General features: G+C 42.3%; 3 protein-coding genes across 3 annotated transcripts in view; 2 read left to right on the forward strand and 1 right to left on the reverse strand.

The window, feature by feature from the left end:
• The first annotated feature begins 4,659 nt into the window (after nucleotides 1-4,659).
• On the forward strand, nucleotides 4,660-5,919 carry LOC104835790 (lysophosphatidic acid receptor 1-like). Its single transcript, XM_010573961.1, has one exon. It carries the CDS (start codon nucleotides 4,660-4,662, stop codon nucleotides 5,917-5,919), a length of 1,260 nt encoding a protein of 419 aa, XP_010572263.1.
• Nucleotides 5,920-7,671: 1,752 nt separating this feature from the next.
• ZNHIT3 (zinc finger, HIT-type containing 3) lies at nucleotides 7,672-8,982 on the forward strand. The gene is made up of 5 exons (XM_010573799.1): nucleotides 7,672-7,758; nucleotides 7,872-7,903; nucleotides 7,985-8,089; nucleotides 8,171-8,251; nucleotides 8,498-8,982. Exons 1-5 carry the CDS (start codon nucleotides 7,679-7,681, stop codon nucleotides 8,686-8,688), a joined length of 489 nt encoding a protein of 162 aa, XP_010572101.1. The 5' UTR covers nucleotides 7,672-7,678; the 3' UTR covers nucleotides 8,689-8,982.
• Nucleotides 8,709-27,817, reverse strand: part of MYO19 (myosin XIX) — a 20,206-nt gene continuing 1,097 nt past the window's right edge. The window contains exons 2-24 of the mRNA XM_010573962.1: nucleotides 26,816-26,960; nucleotides 25,885-26,033; nucleotides 25,542-25,655; nucleotides 24,656-24,788; nucleotides 24,369-24,438; nucleotides 23,904-24,006; nucleotides 23,595-23,691; nucleotides 23,030-23,106; nucleotides 22,565-22,655; nucleotides 21,378-21,546; nucleotides 20,961-21,034; nucleotides 20,746-20,867; nucleotides 18,888-19,001; nucleotides 18,321-18,497; nucleotides 17,265-17,411; nucleotides 16,678-16,785; nucleotides 15,689-15,759; nucleotides 14,627-14,736; nucleotides 12,598-12,761; nucleotides 11,792-11,921; nucleotides 11,518-11,603; nucleotides 10,848-11,156; nucleotides 8,709-9,890 (exon numbers count right to left, since the gene is read on the reverse strand). Of these exons, the coding sequence (XP_010572264.1) occupies nucleotides 9,762-9,890; nucleotides 10,848-11,156; nucleotides 11,518-11,603; nucleotides 11,792-11,921; nucleotides 12,598-12,761; nucleotides 14,627-14,736; nucleotides 15,689-15,759; nucleotides 16,678-16,785; nucleotides 17,265-17,411; nucleotides 18,321-18,497; nucleotides 18,888-19,001; nucleotides 20,746-20,867; nucleotides 20,961-21,034; nucleotides 21,378-21,546; nucleotides 22,565-22,655; nucleotides 23,030-23,106; nucleotides 23,595-23,691; nucleotides 23,904-24,006; nucleotides 24,369-24,438; nucleotides 24,656-24,788; nucleotides 25,542-25,655; nucleotides 25,885-26,033; nucleotides 26,816-26,960 (2,889 nt within the window). The 3' untranslated portion in view covers nucleotides 8,709-9,761. The remainder of the gene's footprint in view (nucleotides 9,891-10,847; nucleotides 11,157-11,517; nucleotides 11,604-11,791; nucleotides 11,922-12,597; nucleotides 12,762-14,626; nucleotides 14,737-15,688; nucleotides 15,760-16,677; nucleotides 16,786-17,264; nucleotides 17,412-18,320; nucleotides 18,498-18,887; nucleotides 19,002-20,745; nucleotides 20,868-20,960; nucleotides 21,035-21,377; nucleotides 21,547-22,564; nucleotides 22,656-23,029; nucleotides 23,107-23,594; nucleotides 23,692-23,903; nucleotides 24,007-24,368; nucleotides 24,439-24,655; nucleotides 24,789-25,541; nucleotides 25,656-25,884; nucleotides 26,034-26,815; nucleotides 26,961-27,817) is intronic.

The following is a 27,817-nucleotide window of genomic DNA, read 5'->3' on the forward strand; positions in this document are numbered from 1 at the left end:
ACACATTTCTGACCATTGCTTTCTTGTAACAAGAGCCCTCACTGTGCCTCTGTAGTTGTTTAGTTCAGAAGGAAGATGCCCTTTATGTGGACAGTTTCATGTCTAAAGGGATAAGATGCACTCCGGCTTCTTCATGTATAAATTATCGATGGAAGGCTTCATTTACCATACAACCTTGGTTTCAGGTATTTATCAACATTTGTCTCCCTTTAGACAGCATAATACAAGTTCCTCAAAGGTGCAAATAACAGTTCTGGCATCTCAGAGAAATGTTCCGTCTCCACGTAGACGGGGACATGGCCTGGTTTGTGAGGGTGTTCTTGCAACAAGCTGTCCTGCCATTATTTTGTGGCTTGTAGGTAACATAATGCTAAACAGCGGTCAGAGACTTTCAAGCCTGATGATTGTCTTCACTTTATGTTCCTGGTAAGGGCCACGAAAGCATAGCTGGGACATCAGAGAACTCAAAATCTGTGAGGCAAAGATTCCTCAAAGAGAGTGGGTGGAGGAGGAGCAGAGAGCTTTCTGTTTTGAAAACATCTCAGAAAAATCTTGGAAGGAGATCATACATCCCATTTCTGTCTTCCTCTCCAAAGAGGAAGACTTTAATCTGCATAAATTAAAACATAAATTGGATAAATAGGCTCCTTATTTGTACTACTCCCTTTCCTGAATGTTCCTTATTTGCAGGCTTCATGATGCCCATTGAAAGACTGAGCAGATGGATATTCTTGTCTCAAGGCTTTGCTGAGGGTCATGGCAAGCAGGAATTAATCTTCCTCAATACCTAGCCAAGCTGCATGTCACTTGCCATTTAAGTTATTAAGTTGTGTGTTGTCCGCAGCTTGGTAAAGTTACAGGGGCAACTGAGGAGAAAGCTGAACCATTGCTTTTCACAACAAACAAGGTCTGGTGTTTCAAGAATGGGAGTAGGAATTGGATGTGAGTTCAGGGAGAATGTGACAGAAAAGAAACCAGAACAGTAAAATCCCTTACCCTTTCAGTGCCTTGTTTTTCTCGTGTGTATAGTGTATGTACCTGACTTTGAAAGTAACACCAAATCATCTATAGCTTAATTGTGCTATGGAGTTCTTATTTTCACTACATGGATGCAGCTTTTTCTCCTGTAGTTTCAGGCATAACTCAAGTTTCTTGGTGTACTATCAGCATAAAGGACATAGAGAATTGCCGTTGCATCACACTAAGGTAAAAGTGTATGTTGTCCAAGGGTTACTGCACAGAACTAAGACTCTCAGCTCCTGAACTTAATTTCCTGTTTTGAAATCAACTTTGGCATTTCACAGCTGGGGCCTGTTATTCTGAGAGCTGTTGAGCACTTGTGATTCCTGTTGAAGTCTAAGAGCTGCAGGTTATGGGCATTTCTGAAACTGCAAGCTCAGTTGTGCAAAGTTAGATTTTTCCACAACAGCCACTTCAAATGAATGGTCATTAAAAATTCAGCCTGAAGCTTCTCATGTTTCTTTCTCAGTCTCTTCAACATGTTCAGTGATTATTGTCTTCTCCACAGGCATAATCATCAGATACTATTGAACTTTGAGATTCTACACAAAACAAAGCAATTTCTTATGCATGGCAAATATCAAAACAATAGGAATTTGGACATTCTGATAAAGAAATATAAAACCAATTATGGAACTAAAAAGTGTCGTAGAAGGTGAAATCTAGATAAATATCAATCAAAGGCTTGCCAACAGCGAGGTACAGCCAGTGTTTAAAGTGTTAGCCTGAGATATAGGAGATTAGATTCAGTTCCCTCTGTAATGGACTTCTATGTGATCTTAAGCAAATAATGTGATTGTTCTTTTCCCATTTGTAAAATGCAGATAACACTCTTTCCTTGCAGGTGTGTTGTGAGCATACGTACAAGAAAGAATGCAAAGTTCCCAGAATGTGGGAGTATAAGGATACCCTTTAATCGAGACTGTTATACGTAGAGATTTGGCTATGTAGTAGCCCTCTGTCTGACACGGTCTTTTCTATTCAAACTACTTTTTACCTGGTTTTGAGAGCTCAGGCTTCACTACAGAGGGCTGGAATATACAAATCTGGGGGGGTTCTGTATATTGAAGCCCACTAAAAAAGAAGTTTCTGCAATAATATTGTCTCCTTTAATCTAGCAACATTATGCTAATTTTTATGCAATTATATCAGGGAAATAAGATTACAAAGCTTCTGTGAAGAGCTATTTATACTACTTGATATTATCTTTAATTACATTCTGATCTCATATCGTTTAGTGTTTCATGCTTGAACAACAAATTTTCAAATTAGACAAATTTCAAGTAGCATTTTCAGGAATGTCTAGGGCACTTTGGAGTCCAAGTTCACGGATATACTCTTCTTAGTAACTAGGATATTTTTAAAGATGTTTGACTTTGTGGATAGCCTGCTGTTCATCCCAGCCCTCAGCCCCTCAGTTCACAGAGCGATGGAAAACATAGTCAGAAGAGATCCGGAGTGCCTGTGGCTTGGTCTGGTGTCCGCTGCCGGTCCTGATCGATACTCAGCTGGGCTGTACGTTACCTGCTGACATACTTGCTGTTATTAAAAGGACTTGCTGACTTGTGGTGCTGGCACTGACAAGGTGACAGAAACAGTAGAGCCCTTGTTCAGCAGCAACCTCACACCAAAGGTGTGGTTGACAGGTCTGTACGAGATGGATTATAGGATGCACAAAGAGTGGTTTATCTGTGACACTTTGAGAAGAATATTTTATAGGGTATTAATACATTAGCAGACTTGATTAATCAATTCTCAGCCCTTATTTCTATATAATCATTCTTTGCGCTTCCTTGTGACCACCTGAAATACCTGTTACTTATTTGCATAAAGTATTTCTAGTCTATAATAATAATAATTGTGTACTACTACTAATTGTACACTAACCTGAATACACTGATACACTTCAACTTTAATAGAAAAAAGAAGCGATAGAACTTTCCTTTTTAAGCTCAGCATTTTAGCACAAATTTCTTCTGTTGTAAATTCTGGCAGAGCTATCATATAGTGCACAGATTTACAGTTCTAGAGCTGGAATTGCTGCTATAATGATCAGATGTCAGCACTGAATGTGGAAAGCCCATGAACTTAGCTGAGCTGCTTTGCAATATCATGATATAACATTGTTACTAATGCAAATTAATCCCTTGTTAGGATAACAGTAAAAAATAAATTAAATCAGAATAACTTTGTAAGTAACATGGCTTTACCTGGATAATTTTGCTAAAGGAAAGCTGCTCAGTTGCTGATGCCAGGTAGCAGCCGGAGCACATTGGAGATTTCTCCTTGTACGTGGGCATTTTTAATAAAACACAGGGTGACACAGAGGCGACCCACACTCAGCATTAGCAAACAAAAGCAGCCACTTCTGCATAGAAAAAAAAAAAATCCATGGTGCTGTTCATGTTGATACACTGATGTATTGCTCACCTAAACTGCTCCGCTGTTTAAAATCCCCATGTTCCCCACTGTATACTCTATTGTTTGTTCCAGCAGTGCCCTCTGCTGCCTGATAGCATTGAATGTATGTCCAAATAGCTTTTTTCCCCCAAGTCTCATGTATTTTAAATGTAGTTCTCAAAAATCATTTACCTTTAAAAAGACAGAGAAAGAAAAGATATAATGATATGTTGTTTTATTAGTGTACAAGTCACACAATAACTTTAAATAAGCAAACACAAAATATCCCGTAACAAAGGTATGAGTATAGATGTCCATCATTTTCTAGCTACATGCTCATCCAATAATTAAGGTTAAAAAAAAGGTATTTTCAGAACTGTGTAGGCATCTTAAGTCTCCAATACAATTAATCTACTAAAGGGTTAAGCCATTAGCCTGCATTTCCTTGTTTGAAAATTAAGTTAATTCAACAACTCATTAAATGCATCTGGTTTGTTTTTTGGTTTTTTGGGGTTTTTTTTAGTTTGTAAAGCATCAGTACCTCTGATTTACACAAGAGAAAGAAAGGCCGTACGATTTCAGGTGTATTCTGACAACTTCTGAGTACTCTAGAAGTACTCAATCTCAAGCACTTTAGAAGTTTTGTGATGTCACTAGAGCTGATCTGAAATTTGGACTTACACCCTCACTGAACTGGGGTCCGGGTTAGTGACACAAGATTGTTGCTCTTCTTTGTGTTCCATCAGTCACATACTCCCTCCTCCAAAACAAAAAAAATTACTGCTCTCCATTTTCTGACTCTCTAATCTTTATCCATCTAATTTATTTGTGAATTAAAGCTGAAGTCACATTCATTCCATTTTAGAATATCCTTAAAGATTTTTAAATGATGGATGTGATCATTAATCTTCACAATACCTGGCCAGATTTTGCTCTTGATAAAGGTGGCTTTAAGCAGATCATCTGTATAGTAGTAAATATGTTTTCCAGTTTTGGCTATCCTAGCAACTTAAAGGTAGTAGGCTATGCCCTGAGTTGGTAACCCAAATATTTAAAAACACGAGTGGTTAAAGTTTAATCCGCTGTCGTGGTGATGATGTGGCAATAGAAGCTGTGTGTCAGGATTCATTCTTCGCCTGGAGAATGAGGTGGCAGTAACACTCGTGTAGTACGGTCTCTTACGGAATATGGGATGAGTAAAGCAGACCTCGTTAATGGTTGAAAGTAGAGGTTTCCACCATGAATGGATACCCAAACTGCTCTGCTAACCACACTAAAATTTGGAGTCATTATTTAGTACTCGCACTGGGCATCCCTCAGCTGACCATTAACATAGCATCTGTGATCTTCAACTGCACAGTCATCTTCACCAGAATGGCCACAAAGGATCTGCACAAGCCTATCTCTATACTCTTCTGCAATTTGGCTTTTTCTGATCTCTTCACCAGCTTTTCTGGCTTTTGGATTTCAATGCTGTTCATCACCAATCCTGACATTACAATCTTTGGATCCAAGGATATGCTTGCACCTTATGCCTTATATACTATGTCTATTTTATCCACCATCTATAACTTGGTAAGCATTGGAATTGAACGCTATCTGGCTGTGGCTGAAAGCATGAGAACAAGATTCAGGGTTGCTAGAAATCATTCCATAGCTGCGGTTTTAATTAACTGGGTCCTTGCTCTCTTTTTGGGCTGCTTGCCATTGATGGGGTGGAACTGCTTGCGCACGGAAAAAAATCTCTCCATCCTCTACAGTCCGTTTTGCGTCGACTACCTCATCTTCATCGCCATTCCCAATGTTGTGGTGGCTTTTATTATACCTCTGTTCACTTACCTTAGAATCATTATCATCCTGAGGAAAAGAAAGCTGAGAATGAAAGCATGTGGACAAGCCACGGGCACCTACAAATCAGCCGAAATCCAGGTTGCCAGAACCAGTATTTTTATTTGGCTCCTGGCGCTGATCTCCTACGCTCCTTTTTTTGCAGGAGTCATATTCGATGCAACTAACCATCAGTGCCACGCTGATCTCTACCCAGGTGTCTACATTTTTCGAAACTGCACAGCTATGCTGATAACCATGAACTGCTTGGGAAACCCCATCATTTATACCCTGAAACCCAAAGCCCTGGGGGCTAAACTCAACCCTCTGAAATGCCTCTCCGCCAGCGTGTCCGAGCCCGCACCATTGAGAACATCCAGCCGGGGCTGCCTGTGGTCCAGGGCTGCTGATGGACCTGACCTAGTCAATGTAGTCAGGGGCAGAGCTGAAATTAACACCCCATTCCCGCCCGCTGCCGGCGAGGGGACAGCTCCGGGGTGTGGAAACCAACGCGGGGCATGGGAACCAGCACGGGGCAGGGGGGGGGTCCCAGGGCGGGCAGCCGCGGAAGGGGGGCTGGAGTTTTGTGGCTTCTCTCAGCAGCTTTCACACCCTTCGGTAGCGGGTGAAGCGGGTGCAGCGTTGGGGAGGTCTGCGGCTTTTCCTTCTTGAAGCGGGCTGGGGCGCGCGACCGCTTTGTCTGGGCTCTGAAGGGAAATGGGAGAGCTCTTTTGCTCAGAGATGAAAATAACTCCATTAGCCCTGTTTACTTTGCGTTTAGAAACGGGCTTCTGTTGTGCTCGCTTTGCTCCTTTTCGTGTTATCTGTGTGGTTTTGAAGACAGTGAAATGGCTAGAAAATTTTCAGTAGTCTGGGGGGAAAATGTAGTTTTGCTTTCTCATTGACAGTCAGTCAGTTTTATCTCTGAATAATCGGTGAATCTCTTTATTAATGGGGGCACTCAGCATGGTTTTACTGTTGTAATTTTAACTGCTGTACGCAGCTGGATTACATGTTTTTGTGAAGCATTTGCGACTACACTTTTCATATTTCTGCTTATAAATAGAGGCACACTTGAGTCCATGGTTTTTGAAATTTCCAATGTGCTAGGAGAAAACTCACTTGAATTCGTCAGTATCAGAATTGCAGTCAAGTCTCCTGTACAAAACAAAACAAAATAAAAATGTCAAGGCCAAGTATGTTGTAAAAGGAAAAGCTCTTACCTCCTGCTGCTCCAAAAAAGAAGTTGGCTACTGAATATGCCAGATCCTAGTAGAGATGAATGCTCATTCTCAGTTATACAGGGATATTGCCTAGAAGAATCTCAATGCTTAAATTTCTTACCTCTTGCACAGTTACCAGTCCAGAAGCCTTGATCAAAGAGATCCTGGTGACGTTAGCTCATCTTGCTGGTTTTAAAGTATGCTGAAATACTGCTCAATGGTATGACATCAGTGTGAGCATCCATACTGTGGTAATATTCTCCCATTCACAAAACACACACACAGAGTCCAACCAAAATCAGCCCTTCCAGTCCAGGTTGGAGTTTTCAAGGATTTACTTCCAGTTTGTTTGCTTTGTTGTCATCATCTCAGTGTTTCAAAAGGCTTGAGTGAACCTCAAAGAGCAAAGTCCCATTGATCTGTTCCTGAGCGGGTAAGAGAAAAGAGCATGTTTTGTGTGAGAAATGGGTTCACCCACTGGTGAAAGAAATGGGCAAGTGCCATTACGTTAACGACTCCAATACTCAGCGGTTTGCGTTTATTGCTGTAAAACCCCTCTTCTGTGCTACTTTGCATCGAAGAACTGTGGGAGAATTGTGTCAGTCTGAATTAACATTCAGACATTTAAGGAAATGGATGGCGCCAAACGAAACATAATTAAAATGAATTATTTAAACGCATAATGTAACTCGGGATAAATCCGGCTCCATTTTTTTCTGCTGAACACTACGGGTTTGCTGTGAGCTCGACCCCCGCCAGCCCCACGGAGCCTTTGGCTAAAAACCGAACGTCTTGTCTCCTACTGACCGTATTTCAACCTAAACTCGAGCTTCAGCCGAACCTCACCACGGGGCAGACGGTAAACATCAACCTGGGGCCGGTTTTATTACCTGCTTTTTATTTTACTGTACGATTTCTGTTTGTAGTGATGTTGGCAAGGGGGGGTGGGTAACCACCGGAATATTTAACGCATGTCGCAGCGATTGTCATTTCAAAAGCAAGCTGGCAGCTGGAATCCAGCCACAACCCCCTCAGGAGGAGATTTTTTATTTTTTTTTAATATGTGTCTATAAATAAAAAATAACGCTGGGGCGGGGCGGGTCGCGCTAGGCCCCTCCCGCCGCTCGGCAATGGACTAGCGAGCCTGGGTGGAGGCGCTCGGCGTTCCGCCGACCGGAAGCGGAGGGAGGGAGGAAGGAAGGAGCGCCATGAGGGCACCGCGGCCTTGCGGGGTCTGCGGGGCGGCCGGCGCCGCCAAGTACCGCTGTCCGCGCTGCGCCGCCGGCTAGTGAGCGACGGGACGGGACGGGGACCGGGGGGGGAGGCGGGGGGGGGACGGGGGAGGGCGGCCTCCGGGTGCGGGGCCGCCTCCCGCCCTTACCGTTGTCTCTCGTCCCGCAGCTGCTCCGTGCTCTGCTGCAGGACCCACAAGGGTGAGTGAGCGGCGGGACGGGGATGGAGGGCGGCCGGGCGGGCGGACCGCAGCGCTGCTCTAACCCCCGTCGCTCCCGCAGAACGCTGCCCGCCGGAGCCGAAGCGGGAGGAAGAACGGGAGCGGCCGGCGGCGGTCGGACAGCTCTTCCCCGGCGGAGCGCTGAACCGCGGAGGGCAGCAGGCAGGTGGGTGGGTGGGCTGTGGAGGGAGCCGGGGGGGTGTCCCCGTCGCCCCCTCCCCGGCAGCTCTGCTCTCCGCGCCCGCAGGCGGCCCCTGGTCGGTGGAGGACATCCTGACGGAAGATGACGAGCAGGACCGCGTCCCGCTGCAGAAACTCAAGCTTTTAGGTAATCTCGAGAAGTTAGAAGGCAGGGAGGGGGGGCCCTCAGCGGAGGCACTCGCAGCTCCCCTGAATTCTTCACGGCGACTTATCCCAGTCCTGTGCCTCCTTGCATGGCCTTAAGGGTTTAAATGTCAGACACCTGGCCTTTCGCCACATCTCTTTGAAAGTTTATTTACAAAATAAGGGTGGTCTCGACCGCATTTGGAAGAGGCGAGTACTGTTAATCTTTTTCTTCTTTTTTCTTTTTAAGGGGAATCGGAAGAACTGAGAGGCTTGCTTCTGAATCCGCATCTCCAGCAGCTACTGCTGACAGTCGATCAAGCAGAAGACAAAAGCTCCCTCATGAAGAAGTACATGCAGGAGCCGTTATTTGTTGAGTTTGCAGACTGCTGCTTGAGAATTGTTGAACCTCCAGAGAAGGAGAACATTCTTCCTGAGTGAGCTACGTGGAGAACGTTTTCCTTTCCTTGACATTTTTTCCCTCTGACAGAAGAGGTTTGACAGCACCCCGTGCTCCTGGGTGCACCATGCTGTGTGTTTCCTCCAGGCATGGTCACACCTCGCTCATGGACGTCAGTGCTCTAATTCTCAATTTTGAGTTGATAAACCGTGACATAGTGTAGGACAGATTTCTAGGTATTAGGAATTAAACTGGATGTTCTGTGGGCTATGCTTTCTGTTGATATGGAAATACTATCAACCATGGGAAACGTTGCTTCCCAATGACAATTAATATTAAATATATTTGCATTTATTTTAATCCCCAAACTGATCTGAAATGTTTTTGTTAACCTTGTTGCAGATTGTCAGACACCTTTACAAGGTAGTTAGCAGTTTATTTAAAAGTGGCATACACAGAAGAGCCAAACATTTTCAAGACGCATATGAGCAACAGAGACGGTGTAGAATGCCTCTGATGAGAACCTTGGCCCCTTGGCAGAGGTAACGCTATTGACTGGGGAGTGCTGGAAATGCATGGCCGTTGTGAGAGTACGTATGTTTTGGTCGTATAGATACAACGCAAGAGTCCAGTCTCGCTTTTCCCTGAGACATCTGCTGTTGGTGTTAGAGCTGACTGCTGTCACAGTCAGAAGTTGTGTTACATTACTGAACGCTCGCGGTCAATCCATGTAGTTGTAGTTGTACTTCCCAACAGAATCCAGCACGCATCAGAAGTGTTTGCCTTATTTGCTGTCTCATTACCAGCCTCTTGCTTCTCCCAGGTAGTGTTAGAAGTGTTCGCTTCAAGTATATATTGCTTAAAGCACTTGATCTATTTTAATTATGTTGAGTGTTCCCATAGTATGGATATTTCCTCTATTATGTGCGTGTGTGTGGGAGGAGGAATGTCCCCCCCACGCGTTCTAAATGTGAAGTACAGTATACGTACAATGCATTAATTATAGAAAGCTCTGAGGTAGCAGCAGATACGGACGTTGAATAATTTGAAAGCAGCAGCTTGCAGACAGTCCTTCCCTGAAGGAAAAAGTACAGTATATGCAGATGGCCAAAACCTATGTTGGAAGGAGTTTTTTTCTGTCCAATAAAATCTGGTTAAATCCAGTGATGGAATAGGCATCCGTATGGGGGCTGACGTTTGCGTAATGCAGGGGAGACTTCTTACAGTGAAACTTGATAGAGCCCTGCAAGAAGAAGAGGTGGAGAGGTCAGTTCATGTTTTTGCCAGATTTTGAGCTAATTTTGCTAGTCAAACTAAGTAGTGCTTTAGCATATAAGCAACTAGTGAATATGAATAAGGATAGGGGAAGACCTCCAAAGGAGTCCTAGTACAAATGGGTTTAAGAGAAATGATTACTACAAAGAGTACCAATACTGTAATTTGAACTGAAATTAGCTTAAACTCTGAAGACTTGAGTATTTAGTCAGTAGTGGACTTCGTACTGCTTCTTCCTGCTTGTAGTAACTGTGACCAGACAAAAGCTACATTCTTGCACACATAATTTTATGCAACCTTAAAAATTTATCAACAAAAACCTAAGCACGGGCACAAGGTGATTTGTAACCGGAGTGCAGTTTCTGAGAGAAGCCGGTGTGGGTTGCGGCTTGTTTGTAGTAAATGGTATCTATGACTATTCTGCATGTGTGCAGGAGATGAAGTACTTCAGGGATGCTCCCTGCTTTCTACCCTGAAAACCCTCTGTGTGAATTAGTCTGCGGTTGTCTGCACAGTGAAGTTAATACAGAATTACTGGGATAGTAATACCCCAGTGGGTGCTTTTTCATGTGTTCACCTGTTGTGCAACTTGAATCCCCTAAGCAGAAAAAATACGTAGTACATAATAGCAGAGCCCATGTTAGAATCCTCTGCTCTCCATTTCTGAAGCGGAGCTTTGATCGGTTTGTTCTTATGACAGAGATTAACAAGAGTTTTCATGCTTAGTTGAAAGTCTCAACTCAGCCCTGTGTCTAGCTTGACCTATTGATGTCAGAATCATCCTTGCGTATCTAAGCCAGCAGAAAAAGGAAGACTGTAGCCTGAAAGCAGACTTGACAGTTGCTCTGCTCGACAGCAGAGTTCAGGTTCCTGAACCCGCGGCAGCTTAGCTGTGCTGCTGACTCGAGTGCGTGAGGTTTGTTACCTGTGGGAGAGCTCTAATGGAAGTGATGCCAGAGCCAAAGAAACAGCTTTCCACCTTGTAGCAGTCGCTCTCCTGAAGTACTTTGAGGCATGCCAGCAGGGACAGGTCTCTCCGAAGTCCCGTTACAGTAACAGGTGCGGCAGCCAGGACAAGGCCAAGAGGCCAGAATTGAATTATTGCATGCAGAGGCCAAGTTGTTTCCAAAGAGCAAGGCGGTTTGGCCGAGATCGCCGTAGCTCCAGGAACTGAGAAGAATGCCTTTTCTTCACCCTCATCCAGTTCTGCTGCTGCTAACGCAGCCATTTTTGCCTGACAAAGAGATGCAGAACAATATCCTTGAACAAGATTCTCAAACATCTTGAACAAAGTTCAGAACTGCAAAACTTAAGAGTCTAAAAAAGGGCATCTTAAAGGATAGGACACCCTTTGGGACAGGTTCCCATTTTACGAAGGTAAGGAATGAGTTTATTCTGCAGTCTCTACGCTGCTACCCTGTAGAAGCAGCTGTACAAGACTGGCATCCATTTTCTGCTCTTCAGCTTGAGAATAGTTTTCTGGAAAAAGGACAGTATTGGTTTTGTACATTTACTTGACAGAGGTAGATTCTTTCTCAAACACTAAAAAGCCTCTGTCACTCAATTTCAATGCTTTCCTGTACCAACGTACTTACTTTCCATTTCCTCCAGCCATGCTTAATAACATTAGCAGCTCTGCGCATCCGTTGGAAGCGATTCTTGGCTAACCAGGAACGAATAGCTGAAGATTTAATTAAAAGAAATCTGAGTACAAAGCATCCCAGAAGCTCTTGCACACAATGTAAGAGAGATGGCACTTAAGCTTTCTCCATGTTCAATTAATGTAACCACTCCTGCCGCTTTAAACATCCAGTGTAACTGGAAATGTTACTTGTTATACTATGTTCAGTCACACCCTTACCAAATTACCTGCTTGGATGACAGTTGCAGACCATCTCTCCTTTGCTAGTTTCTTCTGTTTAAATCTTCTCCAGCAACACTGGATGCAGAATGCTTTCTCATTTAACACCTCTGCTCTTCTAGCTTCAAGTTGCTCCAGCTGCATTGGGGATATGAGCCTGCAGTTAATACTCAGGGACGGAGTTGTGGTCAGAACTCCTCCCTCTTCTACAGTCTCTTGGTGTTTGTCAGAAAACCACATGCCCAGTTCAGTGTCCTAAGACTGCTGGATTGGGTTTTGGAAGTGAGAGCACTTCGTTAGTGCTTATTAGATAACATGTAAAATGAAAACGAGGGGGAAAAGAGTGTTGTGGGGGGAAAAAGTGGACACTCCCAAAGTCACAGTAGCAGCTGGCTTAAAGCTAGCTCCATTGAAGGGGGTTCTTCTGTGGCTGCATCCTCCAGTATGGAAGTTTTGCAAAAGTGCCTTCATCTCCTTCATCTCTTTCACAAAGCTGCTGCTTAGGCCTGCCAGAGTAGCCAAGTCTGTCAGCTGACGCTAAGGAAAGCTGTAATCTTAACTGGAGCTGGCACGATACTGACAACGCTAGGCACAAGTGCAGCTCCTTGTCCGTTAGCAACAAGGATGCCATTAAACAAAGTGCTTCTGATAGTTGGATTCTGATGGATGTTTGATTTAGTTTATAGAAAAGGCCAAATTCTGGTCACACTGGCATTAGCAGGAGTATTGCCTAAACTGTGATTATCATCTGTGCCAGAATCCCCATTATGCAATTACGCTCCAGAACTGTTAGCCAAGGAGACAGCACTCTTACCACAGAATTAGCCATAAACACTTTGGTTTTGCCGCAGTACACTGAAGCGTTTTCTGCTCTGTTCCCTGTTTGCTCAGCAGTAGTTGGTCCCATAACAACATTCTGAAGGATCTCAAAAACAACAGAACGTGATGCTTTGTTGTCATCCACCACTGGAGTCTCGCCTGCAAACGAAGCATTGAAGAGAGAGTATCACAAAACTTGGAAATCAAGACCAAGTAATTGTCTTTACATGGAGACTTCTTGGCCATTTAGGGGGAGATACAGATACAAGAGAAGGGGAGGAGGTGATGGCCGAGACATGACTAGATCTATCTGTGTTTAAGGGAAAAATGTGACAGCATAGATTTTGCCATGTGCTAGCACCTAGAAAACCAGTGTGGTGTGTTTTAACTAGGATGTAGTTTGGGCGCTGTCTGATGACCTCTGTTATAACCTATCCATAGGCAACATGGGTAGATCTGGACAATGAGATAGACATACGGAGGGCTCAGCTCTTCTCACATTGTTTAAAGCATCCTACGTGGAAACATCAGAAAGCAACAGCACTGCAATTAAGAATATATTTGAGCAGCTCAGTCCCTAAGAAAATCTGATGAAATACCCAAAACTCAAAGCTGTTGGGAACAATGAACAAAAAGCAAGGAATTAGCCTCGTAGCCTTAATGTACTGAAAGATGCAGGAACAGCAAACAAACTCTACACAACTCTACAGCTTTCACAGGGCATCAGAAGCAGCTACAGGGACATGTACTAAGCAGGAGTTTATTGCAGCAATAAGAGGTTATTAAAACCATTTCTGGGACATCGTACACAGTTTTTTACATTATGAGACAAACGGGTTAGCCAGATTAATCTATTTGGAAATAGAGGTAGACTTAATTCAGACCTGTCCTTGAAAGAGATTGTGTTGTTCAAGGCAATGCTGCATGAGTTTCTGCATGCCCAATGCTGGAACTCGATGGTCTTTGTATCTTTCCATCCTGGATACTGTTTGCTTTTCTGCTATAAATATTTCTAAGGAGATGAGAGCATTTTAAGGTACTGAAAACAAATACAAGCAATTCTTGCTTACAGGAAGACATCTGGTGACTATGATGGTGTTCCTGGGGCTGGGCTGATAAGGGAACCAAAAGCTTATCCCCATGTTTAGGAAATTGTTCTGCTTTGTTTGCAGCTTATTACCCACTAAAGATAAAAAGGACTAGTAACCTATCACAATCGGGCATTTCAGCTAATGGGTTTATAACTGAGGGAGAAAGGTACAGTGTGTAAGTAATTTTCCAGCCTGTACTTTGTTACTTCATTCCGTTTCCGCAAGATTAATAGATTTCCAGCCATTTTACTTATCTGACATAGGCTGGTACTTACTGGTCCTGCTTCCCACATCTACTGGTTACTGAACAGACCCATTGGGTGAAGATGGGATTAATCAGGGAGAAAGAAGGGGGTTGCAGCAACTTTCAATATTAAATGTAACCACCTGATTAGGTCCTTCTTTCAGGGGTTCAGACCAAAGATATTACCTTGTAGATTGGATTGTGTTTTTTAAAGTCCATCCTCGCTCTTGCTTAGAAAAAAGAATCGCATACAGAAGTTTGCAAAAGGTAGAAGCAGCAGAATCCAGGTAAGCTAGAAGGTCAGTGTGTTCGGCAAGAAAACAAGGTGGGGGAAAAAAAGAAAGGAAGGAGAAGGAATATAAGCAAAAAGGTAAGTGGTTTTCAAGCCTACTCAAGAACCAACTCTAAATCAAATTATATCGGGCGGGGGGGAACCCCAAACACCATCATAACTGTAATTGCCCTACCCAGGAGGAACACAGAAAACCAGCACTAAGATTAAATTTAAAAGAGTGTGCTGTAAGTGTTAGGCAAATTAGAAACTCAAGTTGGTGATAGATTAGAAAAAGATTTTGAGAATAGTGGTGTCCCTCGTGCTGAATACAGTAACTGTATCTGATCTATGTGATATCAAATTGGTGCAGTGATAATTTTACTTGATAGCAGAGGGATTATCTAAAGAAACGTACCTTTTTTCTTCGCAGAATGATAGTTGCTTTTATCACACGCTCTGTTTTTATTGGACCCACGTGATTTTCTCAGTATTTCATAGCGCTCAGTGAAACTTTGGAAAGGGATCCTGACGGACAAACGTACAGTTAATTCTAGGCAAGTATCGTTCACTATATGGTAAATAACCTATCCTTTGAGGGGGAAGAATTGCAGAATGGCTTCAAAGATCCAGTGCAAATAGACTGATGCCTGTGTAGTCACCAACATGCAAGAAAATACAGACTTTCTAAAGAAATTCGGGAGACTGCCTGTTGCCCAATAACAGAGAGTGACTTTTGCCTGTAACAAAGACTGGGCAGGAATTGTGCCTGTTAATGATAACAGTGAGCTTCACCCCATCAATACTGAGCTGTCAGAAATGTGACTAGCTCAGGCCTTGCTCCCTCCATCCTCTAAAGGTGGTCAAGAAAGCCCAGCAAGGTGACTGGCTGTGATGAGATGCTCGACTTCAAGATGACTTCACTTAGATGAATGCCATTTATAATTTCGTTTTAATTGCTGAACATGTTACTGTGAAGCCACATTCAGTTAGAAAGTTTTAGCACATGATAGTCCTCATCAAAACACCTCTTCCCTAGCTTAGACTGGAAACGTACAGTGAGATCTCAGACCAGGGGTGTGTTATGGATACATCTGGACTTTGTTAGTTGTTGCTGTATTTTTAAGAATCCCATTGTCTTGAATTCAAGTTGTGCTACCACTGCTGCTTGTGCTGTTATTCCACTTTTGGACTTGCTGAACGAGCAGAGTTTCGTTATCCAAAATGCAGAACAACCGTCTAGATTTGTGACAGGTATTTTTGTCTCCAAAACATGAAAGAGGTGTGCTCAGATAAGCTTAAAAGCAAGCAGTGAGCGGAACTCTTCAGATAGCTTTGAAAGAATCAGTAGTTTTGTGGTCTGAAACAGACTGCAAAATACTTGGATTTCCTGCTTACCAGCTCTTCCAAATAACTAATATGCCACTGATTGCTATAGAAATGGATTACGGAAGACGTTGCTCAAGAATTCTGGACTTACCTAATAGGGAAGCCTGCCGCACTGATGGTGATGGCTTCAACTATTCCACACGCCTGAAGCTGGCTGAGAACCTGAGGCATAAATTGAGATGGTTTAGGTAACCACTGTCTGTGGAAGCTGCTGCTAAGGTCTGTACAGGGTGTGCTTGACCCAAGTCACATGCAGTTTGGCTCAGCAAGCACGCCAGAGCTTGCCTGGTGTGCACGACCACACTGGCAGCTGGAGAACGAACGGAGAGGGCGGAGAAGGGGATTATGCAGCCATCAAGCTACTGCTTTGAGTAACACCCAGAGTAGGGTCAAGGCTGTGCTCACACAGAGCGACAGTCCTCATGTGCCCTCTCTTGTGGTATCCACACACCCTGCACTGACCAAATGCAGCAGAATATGAAAAGCAGTGTTGGTATTTTAATACTACTTGCATGTAATCAGCAAATTCTCCGAGTGTTTAAAATTAACGCAGCACTACTCCAGCTGCTTGTTTTCACATCAGATAAGGTTGTCTAGTTACTGCTTTAGCATCTGCTGCTCTGCTCCCAAAGACATGCTTGTCAGCTGATCTCATCTAACTTGTCCCAGACTAGACTCCAGGAGCAAGCAAAGTTTTGTTGTGGGCATTCACCATGAAGATATCTGTGTGATCAGGACTGCTGCGCAGTCAGATTGCCTTTATCTATTTTGAGGGCTGGGATGACAGCACCCCAAATAACCCAGGAGGGCTCTGGTAAGAGAATTTCTCGTACAGCAATATGTAAGTTGCATCTGGAAGAGCTGCTGTGCTTACTAGCTCCATGTTAGACAAGCAGCATCAATGATTCTGAAAGGATGTTTAACTTGGAAGCTCCAAAAGAGAAAAAGCTATTTCAAAATGTGCTGCGAAAAGAGCTTTGCAAGTGACTCAAGATCATAACAGACCCAATGCGAAGCCCTGCACAATGTCTCTATGAAGCTTCTCATTGACTCAGTGAGGAGAAGCTTTTGAAAAGTTACCTCTTCTCTTTTAAAAGTCATTGCCTTGCAGTCAGCGTTAGGCTTGATGCATCGGATGTAATGTGGTGTGGTGCTATTCAAAATCTGCATGAGATGTTCAAGTGAACCCTGTAGAAAACAAATGCAGGTTTAATTAGGGACTCCTCCTCTCCAGGTAGTTCAGCTAATCAGTGGTCTTCTATAAAAACAATGAAGCTGTTTTTTGCAAGGATGGCTTTACAGACTCAGTATTAGCAGAGCTCTTCTGTAAGGACAGCTTGAGCAAAAAATCCACTCTATGGATGCTTTTGTAAAATTGTTGATGGTAAATTCAGAAAGTTTCCAAAATTATAGCAGGGCCATCAGTTGAAGCTAACCCCTCAAGAGGAACAGGTAGGAAGAAGCCTCATAAAGGCAGATGCCCAACTGTTAAAGGAAAAAGTAAAATTGGAGTGAGTTAAAACCCAGAGAATCTCAGGAGTCTGAAGCTATTTCTGTTTTACAGCTGTTTCATTTTAATAACATTGACTGATCTTGGTCCAACTGTACTGTTTTCTCATCTAGTTATGCAGACAGCAGTATAAAGCAGAAACTTGAATAGGATGTACCTTGAACTTTGACACCACTGTAACAACAGCTGCTCTGTTCTGGGTTTTGATGTTATTTTGGTTCCTTTCTGTCACAGGAAATAATTTTTGAAGCAAAGGATCCTTAGAATTCTGCAAAACGTGGACCAGCTCTGGTGGAATGGGGTCCTGCAAACACAAACATGACTCATTAGTATTTGGACTTAGGCAGAAACCTGCCACCTTTGAAAATGACTAAAAATTCCACATATGTAGATGGAATGGTATTTCTGATGCCAACTTTGATTTAACCACAGCTGTAGTTTCAAATCTGACTGCATACATTCATTCATAGTCAGATTCAGGTACAGAAAACAATGTTTGGCTGAACATTTAGCAAATCTAGTCAAATGTACAGCTGCTCCTAACATTGTTCCAGTTACACAGCTTAAGTGAGCTAGAAGTCTCAGGACTAGTTTAATCCCCATAGAAGAGTCTGCAGCAGATATTAGAAAGTCTATTAGAAAGTCTTCCTTTTAATTAAGAGATGGTATTTTTATTGCATCACCTGATACCACTTCCCATAATTGCTGGCAATGTCAGAACTGACAAGGGACCCTCATGTCTGCAGACTATTTCATTTAATCCCTGATGGGACAATGAGGCCAAAACTCAAGTTTCCTGGTACTTTCAGAACTTTCAGTAGTTGAGTCCATGTTCTTGTTTCTCATAAACTTATCTGAATTTTTCTGGGAAATGAAGTGCTATATTTATGGTTATAGAAATGCCCTGATGCCATTAATGCTTCTGCATTGTCTCAGGAATGGAAGAAGCCGTGATTTGGTGATACACGGTCCACTTAATCCTCAGCTGAAAGGTCAGCTAACAAAGCATTTGCTTGTGCCAGTGATGGTTCACTGAAAATCAAACCAAGAACACTACCCAGTTTTACATGGCCTGAAGGATTTATTTGGAGCAAGGTATGTATAGCCAGTAAGCATCACTGAATATACTTGTTAGTGGTGCTTTGATTTAAAGTGCTTTTGGTCAGTAAAATTGTTTGTTTGTTTTTAAACAGCTCTTTCTGAAAACACCTACCTTATTTTTCTCCACCATTGCTGCCAGCTGATAGCAGACTTTGCCAGCATAATGTGAAATAATAAAGTTAGGCTTCTTACTAAACTTGTTTCGACTTAAACATTGATTATTAGACAAGGCTTTCTCAATCCGAGTTTGAAACAGGTCAGTGTTAGAGGATCTATTCAGACGGCACTCCTGCATAGCAAACGAGACAAAATTGCAGCATCTCTTATTTGTCATAAAGAACTGTCTTTAAAAGCTAAAACACTTTAAATTAAAATCATAGCCATTTTATTTTTAGAGTTGCTTTGAGTATGCAAGCCCTAAAATACGGGGGTGAGGGGGAACACAACAAAAAAATGTAATTAAGGCTTCATATTTGAATCAGAATATCCAGGATCAGAGGAAAAAAGACAACTCAGAATAGGAAGAAGCACTGTCATGCTTGTTCTGAAAAACAAGCTCTGCAGAAATTTTATAGCTGACAAGTTTACTGCTAATATAGTGTTCATGATTTTTTTGGTGGCATGAGACAGAAGGCAGGCAACTAGGCCAAAAGCATTAGGGCTTTAGATCCACACTTACCTCATTCAGCAAAGAAAAAATGCTGAGAGGATTGCCCTCTATCAGATCAAGGCAGTTCTGGTTATCCTGGTAGTTTATGAAAGACCACTGTAGGCCCTCAGCTGCATATTCTTCCTGAAGTAAGAGAGAAATCGGTTATTCTGCAGCAGAGGGCACCAGAGCTCAAATAACTGTATGCCTTTTTGCAGTTGGATGCAGTTACTGTTTAACAAGTTAATCCCAGGCTCAGCCTGCTCATCCAAAGCTCATCTTATGTTCAATGGCAATCCAGAGAAAAAAAAAGACAAAACAAACCAGGATATTCTACTCCAGGTAGCTTCTGAGTATGTAGCAGCAGATCCTGATGGAACAATTTGTTTAAGTGTTTGGGAACCTCACAGATTTATCAGAGAGCTGCAAGGCTGATTTAGACTAAACAAACAGAGGCTACAGTCACACTAAGCCTCTCCTGGCTGTACTGAGTTTTGCCCTGAAGGGCAAGGAACACACAGAACTCCTTCTTTAGACTGGGATGTAGCCCTAAACCAACCATTGTGTGCCAGACTTTTCTAACTGGGCTCCATTTAAAACAACAGCTGATCCAAAATGAAGTGGAGAAAGATACTGCTTAAAATAATTTGTACAATATTTATGCCGAATTACAGAACAAACTGTCAGGAGTGTTTAACAAGCACAAGCTCTGGCCAGTTATTTTAAAAGTCTCCTGCCAAAAGCTCGCTCAGCACAGCCACTAATGGCGTTTAAGTGGTTTGGGACACAGCCAGATCAAGGGAGGTAAGAGGGCAGGCAGTGGCTGGGAGGGGTACTGTAAACAGAGGTCATGAATCAGTTTCAAGGAAAGTAATTGTGCACTTGAACTTGGTTTCCATCTTTGCTGACCATTAACCCCTGGCACACTGACGAGGGCAGGCAGGAAAAAAACCGCTGGGCATATGAAAGCACAAATTATGGTCCAAGAGATACTTATCTCCTGAACAAATTGACAAAACTATGCCGTGAGACAGAAGGTACCATCATGTTGGTGCCATAAAGAAAATAATTTCCCAGATTCTAGTTAATGGCAAAGAGCGTTATGGTAATGTATATGCTGTGGAGGAATTCAACAAGGACTGAAGTACATCTATTAGAGTAGCAGCCCAGGCCTGGCAGGGACTCTGTAGCTTTCAAAGCACTCAGATGAGAACTGGAATTAGCAGTGTGTGACCAGTTAGGCAAGTGACTGCAATGTATTTAGCATGGTGCAAATACCTTCTGTACTGTGAAACAATACAACTCGTGTACCTCCCCATTCAAAAATAAAAGCTAGTGCGCAGTGTGTTTTTGTCTTTAAAGGTATTGGCATGACAACTGGGTTTAGGAAGCTGTTCTCCCGCGGCAGAAGGTCTCCACCAGGTACCATGTGCTGTTAACGTTCGGGTTACAAGGTTCTGTTGGGCGCTCTGCCTTTGCACTAAGTTCAGGTCTAGAAGCTCCCCACCCATTTAGGTACTTCACACTTGATGAAGAGAATTAACATGGTTATAAGCAGCAGCTTCCAAGAGAATCTCGATTTAGGCTACACTTCCCTCAAGAATTTAGTTTTAAGTGTTCAGCTCTTTGAGGGAAAGCAAACAGTTTAACAGGCCACAGAGCCAATGGAGCTGTATAATAGGGAACAGATTTCCAGTACCCAAGGGAGAAAGCTGTCTCATTCACAAACTGCCCCACACTCTCCTCTTTAAAAAAGCAGCTGTCACTCACATCCTACTTACTCGACTGAAAGTTGTAATCTGACCAGAGGCACAGAAATAAAGTTAAAGAGACAAAAGATGCTGTTTAAAAATTAGATATTTAACATTTGATCTTAGTGGGGTATTACCTGTTGTGCCTTCAGATAGTGTGCTACAAAGTGCTGCTGCAGTTTCTCATTGGCATAGTTAATACAAAGCTGTTCCAAGTTGTTTTCAGGGAAGGCTTCAAAACCGTAAACATCCAACAAACCTAGAAGAAACATGGGAAGACAGTGCACTTTGGTCTATGAGTAGCGGGAAGGACACACAGTTACTTGGTTACACCAGGGCTGAATAACCATACCTATGAAGTTGGTCCACACTGATGGATCTGCATAGATGCTTTCATTTATGACCAAAACGAGCCATTCAAACAATCTGCAGACAATGACAACTGGATTAGTTGGAAAGTGCTTGCTTACAACAATCAGAGTAGCATTCTTTTACTGCTGTTTATACCAGTATCAGATGGAAGAAACAAAAAATTATGACATGCTGCCTGCTGACATGAAACAGCAGTTCTCTGAAGATCTCTCTGTTAGATATATGGCAGCTACGTCAGTATCCACAACTGAATCAAGGGTGTGTCGAGAGGAGAAGGGAGGGTTACACTGTTATTGAGTCCAAGCAGAAAGCCAGGGAAAGTAAATCTCTCTGGCCTTCCTATTCCCTCACAAAAGTTATACGGATTAGCACAGCAGCCTGGCCTACATGTCCTTACTTAGCATAGATCACTTTGGCGAGGCAGTCCCTCCTAGTCTCACATTCGGCTCTGGAGCATGGCTTCTTGAAGACTTGTTGTTTTCCAGCAGTTATTGTTCGAATTCTTAATGATTCCAGTAGTTCCTCGACAGGTATCTTCAGCAAGTTTCCAGCAGTCTTCACAAAATCTTGTTCAGGAAAAAAAACATTGCAAGTTGTCTGCAGTGTCAAATGAATGCAGCCCCGTTAAAGTTATGAAAGGTCTAGAGATAGTATAGAAAAATGACACTTCCATCAACTTGCAAACTTAAATATGGATTTTGGATCTTTTTACCCAAACTCGGGATAAAGTTTTGCAAGACCAGACACTTAATTTGGATGTACAGTACCCCTAGAATTTTAGGTACTCTTTAAAATGAAACAACAATACCAAAAAAGTCTGAAGTTTGCCACACTGAAGTAGGCATTTTAGAGAGTACTCTCTAGGTATGTCTTCCTTTTTTGAGCAGAGACTGCTAAATCCAGATAGAGAAATCAAACAGTCATGACCAGAGAAGAACAGGGATTTTGAGGATAGTAAGGAAAGGTAGAAGAATGCGTATTTGCTAACAAAGCATTTAAGATCTTGCTAACCTGAGCTGTATGCAAAAATGTTGGAATATTAAGTAGTGTGAATTCAGACCATGTGAAATAATAGTAGGAAACTTCCCTGTTCAGGACAGTGTTTTAGTTCTGAAGGAAAACTAGATCCACAAGCCTCCTGAAGACATGCAGAACAAGCTATGCTGCAATTTAACAGATTTGCTGTTACTAAGCTTTAGTCCTTATCACAAAAACTTCAAAGGTTTCATTTTAAAAGCCCTGCTCTCCACTCTGGGTCAGATTTCTGGGAGTCTTGTGATGTCAGTGAAGATTACAATCAAGAGTAACAGTTCTGCCAATAATCATTCTGAAATGACTGTCTAATGTTGCAGTTGCCTTGACCTGTAATGGAAGGATGTTATCTCTTGGAGCAGGGGAGCATTAGGTTTTTGTTTGTTCGATACTTTGAAACTGTGAGGTACCGAACAAAAACACATTTAAATTTTGGTTTGCTCGTGACCTTGATAGTCTCTTATCAAGCAGAAGAGCGTAGTAATCCTTTCCATTAGGCATCTGCACTAAGATAACAAGACTCTCTGGAGCACAGCACGCTTGTTGCCTCACCTTTGGTTTTGTCTTCTAGTTCACAAGGCTGAGATTCATCCACTGGATTAGAGAATTGAACGTTCCCAAGATGGAGAAGGCCTGACAATACCTGAAATATAATCAATCGCTGAGTTTTCTAAAACAGAGCTCCCCTTCAAGACAGCATCCTCTGAGCCTTGCCTTAGCCACACAAACAGTCAAAACATTTCTGCACAAAAAAAAGTAAATAGATTCCAAATTTCTATGTTAATTCCTAATGATGCAATTACTGAAGGAAAACTAAAGTTCACAGGTGCAGGCTTTTAGTTAAGATCTAATATTTGGCTATGCAACCTAATGTGTAGCTGCAAGCCCTCCAGCCAGGAGTACCAAATAACCCATGCTTTGTACATTGATACAGATTTACTTCTGCAGAAATCCCACACCAAAAAGCCATTCCATACATCATTAGCAGTCTCGTGGTGACCATGCTTTGTACCTGACCTTGAAAATATTGTTCTGTGTGGAGCGGTCAATGCCCAAATGAAACATCGCATCTCTGGTCACCTCAAAGCAGTCCTCTGAAAAGCCAAACAAGTGCTATTTAAAAGAAAGCCATGCACACAAACACGAGCAAACAGAACAGTCTATACCACAACCAATTTAGCTAGAATTGTCAAAGGAGATCAAGGAAGCCAGATGCTCTTTCGGTAAATCCCAGAGCACAAACTAGAGAACCAGGTCATTGACTTAATACTGACTCTGTGGGGCTCTGAAGTTAGGCAGCAGGTTGCTGAAGCACATCCAAAGATGAGACAGTTTCTAAACATAGCCACAGAGAGATGCAAATTTGCTTGGCCAGAAACCGCTGTTTTAAGCCAGGTGAAAACTCTTAATAGTGCAAACTGAAACTTATAAAGAATCCCATTAATGCAGGTGGCTTTGCAGAATGTCTGCTGTTGGCTGACCAAGCTGGGTCAGAGGATTTAACAGGACAGACACATTTTTGCCTGCCTTCCTTTAAGGTTACAGCCATTATTAACGGACAGTCTGTGAAACTAATCTTTACCATCTAAGTTTCTTTCAGAATTTGGCAGCCAGCGGTAGTCAGCCCCTTCTGGAAGGTTCCATTCCAGCCTCTCTTCTGCAGTAGCACCTTTTGTGATCTGGAGACAGAAAACAAGGTAATGACTGAATTCTGCCTTTGGTATTTACAGTTCACAGACAATGAAGAATAACGTACTGGGAGCATGATTTCGTTTGGAAGTGTGGCAGACAGGAAAACTGTTAAATATTAGAAGTTGCAACTATGCTAAATCTTGTGATTTGATCCCCACTGTTTGTCAGAAATATCTAGCAAAATTAACTGAAGGCAAACCTGATAAAAAATATGGAAGTTTCTTTCACTGGGGGCCTGATAGGCAACTCTGGTCTTCTCCAAAAGGAAAGTCTGAATGGAAGCACTACTCAGATGGTGGAATCTAGAGGAGAAAAAAAAAGCGCAAAGATTTCAACAAAACTTCCTCACAGAATCTGACAGGTGTTGTGTTGTTACGATACCGACTGACTATGAATGCTTTGCAGTCCACCTTCGGCGTTGTGCAAGTTTAATGTACTATTTTATTTAGAGTTCTTAACTGCATCTGTTTTTCCATTGCTCTCTTTTAGAATCAAGCTGAGAGCTTGCAGAAAAAAAAGAAGAAATAATAATAATGTAAGTTGCCAGCAAACCAAAATATGTTCTAAAGACAGATAAAATATTCTGTGGCAGACTTCAGAAAGAGACTTGTAAAGATTTAAAGGAACGAGACAATAGATAAGGTTTTTACACAGTAATTATTACCTGTCTAACTGAAGCTGGATATATTTTCCAAAACGGCTACTGTTGTTATTCCGCAGGGTACATGCATTTCCTGTGAAATTGCCAGTGACAGATACAGAATAATCAGAGTGGTTTTACTCTTCCATGTAGGACATACAGATATTAAGGGTGATTTGTACGTAGCTCCAGTATTTGAAGAGTTTGTCTTTTAAGGAGAGGACCAAGAGCTAGCTTAGACTTGTCTATTAACAAAGAAAATTCCCACAGTGGCCACTACTTCTTTTTGCTGTTAAAAAAGCCTAATTTACCAAATGCTTCCATGACAGGGTTGGAGTCCAACACTCTCTTCTCTATCCTTTCCACAGTTTCATTGCCTTTTGGGGAGATAACTGAAGCAGCAACAGAAGCATAGAATTTCATAAGGCAGCGAGATGTCCAGGTCTGCAAGAGAAAGGCTTGACAATAGGTCTTTGTTTTTACCATGTTATTAGTTACGTTAGTTAGTGAAACAGTGCTAGCTGCAGCTGGCGATGAAGCTAAAGAGAGTAATTGTGTCAGGTTTATGGCTCTAGTTCAGTGGAAACTTTTTGTGCTTATGCTTACATGCAACAGACACATTTAAATGCTATTGGAGTCAGAGTGCTTTGCTGAATGGCAGTTTTATCAAGCTGTAACCATCTGGAAGCTCAGCTAGAATTAACAGCTAGTATCTTAAGATGAATTGAATACAAATGGACTTTGGGTCATTAACACTCAGCAAACCATTTTGTTCTCGGGCTTAAAAATATCTTCAATATCTTCCTGAATAGGGATGGACCATTACAGAAGGGCCTAGGATAGAATCTGAACTCTCCACTTTTTCTAAGTCTCTGCATAGGGTTTGCTGAGACCCACACTAGCTCCCTAACAGACTAGGCTGAGACATTAACCGAGGTGCAATTCCTGTTGAATGATTCAAATCTAGCCCTCCCAGAAATTACAGATGTCACCTAAAGAGCAGCTATATTTAGTGGAGTCTATCTGCAGCAATCACTTAATGCTTTACACATATTTCAAGACAGTCATGCTAGAGCAGACTGGTTACATGCTCTGTCAGAATTTTTTTTTCTTTGCTTGTTCACTGAAATACTATGCACTACAAATCACTAGCAAATCTCAAAACTTAAGAGCAATGTCAGAAAAAAATCTGCTTACCTTCCCAGCACCACTTTCTCCACTCACAATTATAGACTGGTTTACAGGGTCTGTCTGGCTTTGGACTTTTCTGTAGGCTTGCTCAGCCACTGTGAAGATGTGAGGTTTTAAATCCTGGCAATAAAAGAGAATATTAATATTCAAGAGAACAGTAATTACACAGTTCAACAGCAATGGACAGCAAAGGTCTTCTCACATTTATCTGAAAACAGTACTGCTCTTTTAACAGAAGTCATATTTCACTAGAAATGGGTTTTATCCTTTAGGATTATTTTGCTTATATAGATTTTGAAGAACTTGACGTCTGGTTCTGCAGGACAGTTATTTCAAATATAAGGATTACCTGAGGACGAAGTGCAACATGGTACTCTCTCATAAGCTCAGGTGAATAGAGGCAGGAGACAGGCTGAAATGGATTTAAAGCCACCAGGCTGCAGCCAGCATTTGTGTAAAACAAGTTTACTGTGTATCTTGCTTGAAGACATTTCAGAACTGAAAGACACACCTTCTGTTAGCATCTTTTGAAGAGTGTATTTGACTCTTCCTGTTCCTGTTTGTAACAAAAATCTTCAGATATGTTACCTATTAGGTTTAATAGAGAATGAGGTGATCAAGAGAGTGATATAGGTCTAATATACATAACAATGTCTTTAAGAGTTGCCCTTATTTTTAAAAATCTTAAGGGATCTGCTAACTATTCCATTCAATAAATCCTGTGCTTTTATGAAGTTTCACAGTCAGTCCTAGAAAGCAAATCTGCTCACTTGCAGAACAAACAGAGGCAAGAATTCCCCACCTGCGCTAGGAACAGGCCTTAGCTTCTCTTAACAGGATCCTCTTTAAAAGTCGAGTGAGGAATTTACTTTTCAAAACCAATTTCATGGATATATTTTGAATGTAAGTTAGAGCCTCATTTTCTGATACATTCATGTAACACCAAACTGCAATCACAAGGTCATGCAGGAGCCCTTCAATAGCATTAACTCTCAACCACACGCTGGCTACCTGAACCAACAGTACAAATGTGAGCTCTGCATGGAGAGCTGGATAAGAGGTCAGCATGGCTAAATCTAAAATAGGAGTATTTTGGAAAAAAAATAATCAACCAAGCCAAATGTAACTTTCTAAGGCTTTCTATAGGCTTTAATAGGCTTTGAATCTTTAACTACTGTGTTCATGATTGTATTAATGCAATGAGAACAGTAACTACCATATATTAGTAGGCACCAAGGAAAGTGATTCCTCAGGAGATACTCCCCTGGCTGGCTGCTTACCTGTTGTAGTTGTCACCGGATTAACTTTAGTGAGGTCATCAAAAAGATGCAGTTTCTCCTCATCACTGAGGAACGCTCTAACTTCTTCTTCAAGTGATTCACTGAGGTCATTCTGAATGATAGAGTCTTCTTTTTGGCCATTTTCCTAGAGAGGATGTCAGATCAGCTCCAGTCAAAGGCTGAATATAGCTGGACTTTTACCTCATCCACTGTAGTTTATAGTTTTTCTACTGCTTCCATGTAACAGAAGTTCAGTCTCAGCAGCAGTCATAACTTAGCATGTTTGAGCTACTCTTCCTCCCAGTTGCCATCCCCTGGCATCAATGGTTCCCATGGGGTGCTTTGCTTTTAGAAAGTTATTATTTAGCATATGAGAGATGGCAGGCTGACAACACTGTCTGTAAACTGAATTCATCGCTGGTAATTCTGGCTGTAAGCAAAGGCACTCGGAAAGAATGTGTCCTTAGACTCACACCACCTGGCACTTGCAATTTTGCAGGTCATTCAGCACAGACACACTTATACAATGTTCTTAAGTGGCATATTTCTAAGCCTATGAATGTCATGCATTCAATGCAAACACTGCCTTGGGTAGAGGGAAGCAGGAAGGACTGGCTGCAGAGGCTAAGGTAGAGCTGAAAGCTACTGTGGTCCAACACAAATGCAGTTTTCCTAGCACAGACTTCAATTTTTAGAGCAGAGATTGAGGGCCCCGAGAGTGAAGTTGCAGAGTGCACATATTGCAGCCAGGGGAAAGAAATGGTGGCATTGTAAGAGCTGGCCTGCATTAGGTGAAGATTTGTCCCCTCTGAATCACTTCAATTATTTAAGTCTTAGCCTCTGGGCTCCTATGTCCTTGACAATATTAGTTGGAAGGACATATTTGCTGTACAAACATAATGGAAAACTTAGCCAGAAGAGATTTCAGGTCCTGTTTGTCATTTGGCGGGGCAGCGGGGGGGGGGGGGGGGGGGGGGGGGGGGGGGGGGAGGAGAAGGGGGA

Source organism: Haliaeetus leucocephalus, unplaced genomic scaffold (genome assembly GCF_000737465.1).
Source record: "Haliaeetus leucocephalus isolate CR32 unplaced genomic scaffold, Haliaeetus_leucocephalus-4.0 Scaffold395, whole genome shotgun sequence".
Classification (NCBI taxonomy): domain Eukaryota; kingdom Metazoa; phylum Chordata; class Aves; order Accipitriformes; family Accipitridae; genus Haliaeetus; species Haliaeetus leucocephalus.

Bases quoted from the DNA above. Each gene is read 5' to 3' on its own strand.
- LOC104835790 (XM_010573961.1), top strand. From the start codon at position 4,660: ATGAATGGATACCCAAACTGCTCTGCTAACCACACTAAAATTTGGAGT.
- ZNHIT3 (XM_010573799.1), top strand. From the start codon at position 7,679: ATGAGGGCACCGCGGCCTTGCGGGGTCTGCGGGGCGGCCGGCGCCGCC. The intron at 8,090-8,170 runs GTGGGTGGGTGG...CCGCGCCCGCAG, and splicing joins CCGCGGAGGGCAGCAGGCAG to GCGGCCCCTGGTCGGTGGAG. The intron at 8,252-8,497 runs GTAATCTCGAGA...TTTCTTTTTAAG, and splicing joins GCAGAAACTCAAGCTTTTAG to GGGAATCGGAAGAACTGAGA.